The sequence below is a fragment of the Cupressus sempervirens genome, chromosome 7 (genome assembly GCF_028749045.1).
Source record: "Cupressus sempervirens isolate cs-2001-9-10 chromosome 7, ASM2874904v1, whole genome shotgun sequence".
NCBI lineage: Eukaryota > Viridiplantae > Streptophyta > Pinopsida > Cupressales > Cupressaceae > Cupressus > Cupressus sempervirens.
In genome coordinates, this window is record NC_143124.1 from 738,526,885 (window position 1) to 738,532,816 (window position 5,932).

A 5,932-nucleotide genomic window follows, 5' to 3' on the forward strand; every position below is an offset into this window, starting at 1 on the left:
TTTGATTAGCTGCAATAATTGTTTAATTCGCTTTACTTTTGATGTGAGTATTAAAATCTAGTCTTGCCGACATGTTAAACTTTTCTTAACAAATCCACCTAAAATCATATATTTCCGTGTAAAACACGGACCTCTTGTTGGCTTATTTCTCGAGCTTCTCGTGCGTGTGCTGATTCCTCACGGCAATCCCAATCTAATAAGGACACATTTAGGTTGAAAAAGTCAATTATCTTGATGTCTAGATTGCAGTTTTCAACGTTAGCTTCCTCCATATTTCATTAATTTTCAACGTTAGTTTCCTACATATTTCATTCTTCGTCTTATTCCCGGTGAGGCTAACCATGGTTGGAATCGTGCTCGTTCTTCCCATTTCGCTAAACGCATGAGCTTACCTTACGTTTATATTTGACTTATTCGACCGACCTCTATACCGATTACAATCGAAGAATGCAACGAATATATTTGATGGGGATATCCTTGAGACTTACTTCACTGTAATTAATCAAGTATATCCAAGTTTTTTTTAATCCTCGAATTCGCTTTGGGATTAATAAGTATAGACTTCAAATTTTCTGTGTTAGCTTTCTTACAACGTAATTATACAATAATTTGTATTTAGTTTATTTTCTTCATTATTTATTATTAATAAATTGTCGAATAAGATTAATAGCTTAAATCAAATTAGTGATACATTTCAAAAATTCAAAAATTAATTGTCGATTGTTGCAGCAAGGTGAAGTTTAAACCCCAAAAAGCACTAAATTTTGAACTTTCGGAATACAAAAATTGCAGGAAAAGCCATTAACTGTTTTTACATGGGTACAAGTGCTCAGGTCTGTTTGCTTTTGAACGGGTCGACACTTCCGAATACATGATTATTTCGTTTTTCTCTACTATTTTGTCCCTTCCCTCAGTAATTTTATATTCGTATAAGTAGAGACCTAATGGGATTCGTATAACAAAGGAGCTCTTGACTTGTATTATGCTAGAGGTGAGAAGGGAAAACAGCCTGAAACAATGGAAACGTTACAATATACCATAAGGTAAATCTGCAACCTTTTGCAAGCATGCTTTACTCAACATTTGTTTTCCAATTTTGACTCCAACGGGACCAATAATTTCAACCTGTTGGCTATCTACCTTTCATTTTTCCTTTTTATTTTGTTTTGATAAATGTTGCTCATTACATATGTTCGAACAGGATTCTGCTTTTACTTTTTCCCCTCCTCCCATCGCCTACTGCAGGCGCCGATACATATTTTATGTTCAACCAGTTCAACGCATCGACTGTCGAATTCTTAGGTAATGCTTCAGTGCAGTCCAGTGCTATCTCCCTTAATCAACCATCGCAATATAGAATTGGCCGCGCTTTTTATCAATACCCTGTGCGGATGAAAGATCACGTCTCTCAGAATACCACTTTCTCTTTCAGCACAGCTTTTGTGTTTAGCCTTGTTCCTTCTGCAGATTCACAATCTGGGTTCGGACTGGCGTTTATAATGAGTCCCGACACATCTCCCGAAGGATTTCTACCAGGTCCGTACCTTGGACTTATAAGAAACTTATCAGTTATGGGAGACCGTTCTAATCATCTGTTTGCAGTTGAGTTCGACACAATGAAGAACGAGGAATTTCATGATATTAACGACAATCACGTTGGTGTGGATCTCAACGACCTCACATCTGTAAACTCTGAGGCTGCCGGCTACGGCCCCAACAGCACCCAATTCCAGGAATTGGATCTCAAAAGTGGAAAGAATATTCAAGCTTGGATTGATTATGATCATCTTGGAAAAGAGCTCAATGTCACCGTTGTGGGGGCTGGTCTTGATCGCCCACACAAACCACTGATCTGTATGAAAAATATGGATCTATCGGACATTCTGGAAGAAGAGATGTACGTTGGTTTCTCAGCAGCTACGGCGGGCATTTACGAGGAGAACTACATCCTTGCCTGGAGCTTTACTATAAACGGAACCGCCCCGTCCCTGAATACATCTAATCTTCCGTCGTTTATACACAGAAAATCCAAGAGCTCAAACTCCAGATTGATAGCTGGCACTAGCACAGCTTGCGTTGTGCTGGTCCTTGTAGTAATTGTGGCAGCATTAGTTGTGCGGTTGAAGAGAAAGCAGTACAGTGACCTTATCGAACAATGGGAAATGGAGTATTGGCCTCATAGGTTTCGCTACAAGGAGCTAAAAACTGCAACCAAGGGCTTCCGAGACGAACAACATTTGGGATCAGGAGGCTTCGGTCGTGTATACAGAGGAATCATCCCCACAAACGGCCTCCAAGTAGCGGTGAAATGCATCCTTCGAGAAACAGATGATGGGGTGAAGGAATTCATAGCAGAGATCTCCAGTCTTGGTCGCCTTCAACATCGAAATCTTGTGCAGATCAGAGGGTTCTGCAGGCGGGAGAAGCAGCTGTTCGTAGTTTATGACTACATGCCGAATGGGAGCCTGGAGAAGATGATATTTGGAAACCCTAGGAACATTCTTGACTGGGAAAAGAGGTACAGAATCCTCAAAGATGTTGCTGCAGGTTTGTTGTACCTTCATGAAGAGTGGGAGCAATGCGTAGTGCACAGAGACATCAAGTCCAGCAATGTTTTGCTCGACTCGGAGCTGAACGGGAAGCTGGGGGATTTTGGGCTTGCCCGTCTGTACGAGCATAGCGAAAAGTCACACACTAGTCGAGTGGTAGGAACGCCGGGGTACATCGCACCAGATCTCGTGCAGACAGGGAAGGCCGGCCCTGCCACAGATGTGTTCAGTTTTGGTATTTTAATGTTGGAGGTCGCATCCGGAAGGAGACCTGTTGATGTCTCGCTTCAATCTGGTGACATTGTTCTGGTTGACAGGGTGAGAGTTTTGTATGGTAGAGGCAGCCTAATGGATGCAGCCGACCCAAATCTTGAGGGTCAATATGTTGAAGATGAGATGGAGAGAGCGCTGAAGCTGGGGCTTATCTGTTCCAATCCACAACCAGAAGGCAGGCTTGGGATGAGACAAGTTTTGCAAATACTTGAAAAAGAAGCTCCAGTTCCAGATTTTGAAAGCCCTTTTGATTTAGAGTTGAGCTCACCAAGCAGTTTTGCGATGTCTGTTCCAGATGACAGTCACAGCGGTGGCGCTTCCATTTCCAAATCTTTGGACGTTCGATAGATTCTGCCAAATATGCATAAAAGTTCAGCCACTAGTACTTGGAACCCTCTTACATATTCCTGTCGGACCACAGTTGCTTCAATTTCCATGTCAAGGCAGCTGTTCAGCGGTTGTGATGGATATAGATCTTAGATCTTACGTGTGATGTTTAAGCTGTTCTAGAGTTCGTTTACTGATGTAGATTTTAGTTGTTTTTTATACGACGAGGTTCTTTATAGTTTCAATGATAAGACTTTCTTTTACCATTGTAATCTTCATTTAAGTCTGGAAACATATCGATTAAAGTATTTATCCATGATACAATTTTTTTAAATTTTATTTAATTTTAATAAAAGGTCCATACTGTCATACTTATATTAAATATAGATGTAAACATTACAAAATTAGGAATGCTGCACAGAAAAATACAGTATGAGGCTGCCATCTAGAGCAGGGGTCTGTGGTATTTGAAAGGCCTGCTATGGCTGAACTGCTGAATGACCAGATTAGTTTATCCTCTTCATCGGAAATAAAGATAGACCTCTGATTAAGGATTTTAACCAGACTTGATTTTTCCTCTGCTGGTCACACCATCCGGTATGACTTTCCAGCTAGCCTTGATACCATCCTCCATGACTGAGATGTGAAAGTAATCATGAACATTGGTACCCTATAATATCTCTAAATATACTTGAGCAATAGGAAATTTTCCAAGTGAATTAAGAGGGGGATAACCATACCAAGAATCTGACCAAAAAAGGGCTTTATCACCAGAGTTAATTACCTATGAGGGGCAAGGAAGTAAGATCTCCCTACTCTTTACCAAGAAATTCCACATTGTAGATCCTATTGGTGGATTTCTCACAGTGAATATTCTCTCTGGATTATGCAAGTCCAAATATTTAGTTCTGATTATCCGATCCCAAAGGACAATTGGTTTCTCATAAAATTTCCAATCCAACTTAGCTCCCAAACTTAGATTCTTGTAAACAAAGTTATGAATCTCTACCCTACTGGAAGATGTAGGAATGCACATCTTGTCCTAGGAAACCAACACAACCTTCTTTTTATCATCTAAGTTGTCTTTCCAAATAAAGTCCCAAATATATCTCTTATTTGATTCTAGAACTGTCTTAGGAGCAAGCAGGATTGGCGTAACATAATTCAGAATAGTGGAGAGGACAACCTTGACCTACAAGATCCTCCTAGCCAAGGATAGCCATCTTGCCTTCCAAGAAGCAATCTAGACTCTATTATGTTGGATTATAGTATGCAGCCTTATCCTTACCTTGAAAGAAAGGTATGCCCAAGTATTTACATGGGGTTTGAGCCACCTCAAAACCCAAAAAAAATTGTATATACCTCAAAACCTCAAAATTATTGTTTGGTATAGTTTTTATTGTTTACTTTTAGTATGTTATATATTCATTTAAAATTCATTAGTTTTGTGGCTAATATAATTATTATGCATCTAAGTTAGTTAACTCGTTAATTCAAGTTAAACTATTACAAGAAATAAGGTATATACACCTCCCTTTTTAGTTTAGTAAAAGTGTCTTTTATGAAGTATGAGGTAGTCCTACATATTTATAAGTTCCATGTATATCTATGCACTAGAGGTCTTATGTCTATAAAAATTTGTGTAGAGATAAACATTGTAGAATGATTTATTTAGATAATTATCATAAATCCACCTCTCTAAAAAATGAACAAATGAAAAATATGTATAGTTCATGTTCAAGTTGTTTTCTTGTAAGAAATTGATAGGTATATTTGACTATGAGATACATACTGTATAAACATGTTTCCTTTCATAGTCTCATTTATTTATTTATATTTATTATTTTGTTATACAATATTATCAAGTTCATTTGTGATATAATGAGGTGTTTATGTTTAAGGAAAATGTAATCAAGTAGATGTAGGATTGGTTAGAAAATTCATGTTTATATGTCTTTAAAATAAATACTCAACATACTATGTTTACATATCTTGCATTTTACAAGTTCCTTTAAAATTGTGTCATTAACAATAGGAGTCTCTAATATTAGTAGATAAAAATGATGCAATATGAGTATTAAATGTGTAGTTATCAAGAATGCATACAAGTTTTTAAAACACTACAGATTAATAAATTATGGAACCTTTGTGTGAATGGGTCACCACATCGTTTATTGTGTAGTGTCAATGTCCAAGCTGCAACATTTATCTAGTGTTCAGTATGCCAATTTTTATGACAACCATTCATAAAAGAATATACTATTGATATACATATTATAATGCATTAGCACATATATTTGTGGATATGTATGATGTCGTCAAAAAACAAGGTGACTGCATGTCAACACACCATTACCACTTTGACTTTGGCTATTGATCATAATTTATAATCTTTTTTAATTGTTCATTCATTTATTAAATTATTTTTTATTGCAAGAAACCTTTATATGTTGTAATCTAACTAGTGAGCTCTAGGAAGTGTGTCTAAATGCAATGCATTCGCCTATTGTACTCAAACCTTTAATAGGGTCATTACTTCTGCATATTAAATTTTTTTGGGTTCCATCCCTACTATGGCATCCCCCTAACATGGTTTTGGCACAAAAAAAATGGTGCCATAATGTTGTGGGTTCACTATTTATGCTTTTTTTATTTAGTTTATGTTACTATTGTGTTATGGTTGTGCAATATGTTTAATAAGGTTAATAAGTTCATAACACTAAGTCATCCCCCTAGTATTCCTCAATCCTAAAACTATTGGCATGGTAATGTTTTTTTCATCC

At 37.3% G+C, this 5,932-nt stretch overlaps 1 protein-coding gene across 1 annotated transcript; it reads left to right on the forward strand.

Moving 5' to 3' along the window:
* The first annotated feature begins 791 nt into the window (after window positions 1–791).
* On the forward strand, window positions 792–3,415 carry LOC149549371 (L-type lectin-domain containing receptor kinase SIT2-like). Its single transcript, XM_089792781.1, has 2 exons — window positions 792–1,043; window positions 1,202–3,415. The coding sequence occupies exons 1-2, from the start codon at window positions 1,018–1,020 to the stop codon at window positions 3,168–3,170; spliced, it is 1,995 nt and encodes a 664-aa protein (XP_089648907.1). The 5' UTR covers window positions 792–1,017; the 3' UTR covers window positions 3,171–3,415.
* The last annotated feature ends 2,517 nt before the right edge of the window (window positions 3,416–5,932 follow it).

Bases quoted from the DNA above. Each gene is read 5' to 3' on its own strand.
- LOC149549371 (XM_089792781.1), top strand. From the start codon at position 1,018: ATGGAAACGTTACAATATACCATAAG. The intron at 1,044-1,201 runs GTAAATCTGCAA...ATGTTCGAACAG, and splicing joins ACGTTACAATATACCATAAG to GATTCTGCTTTTACTTTTTC.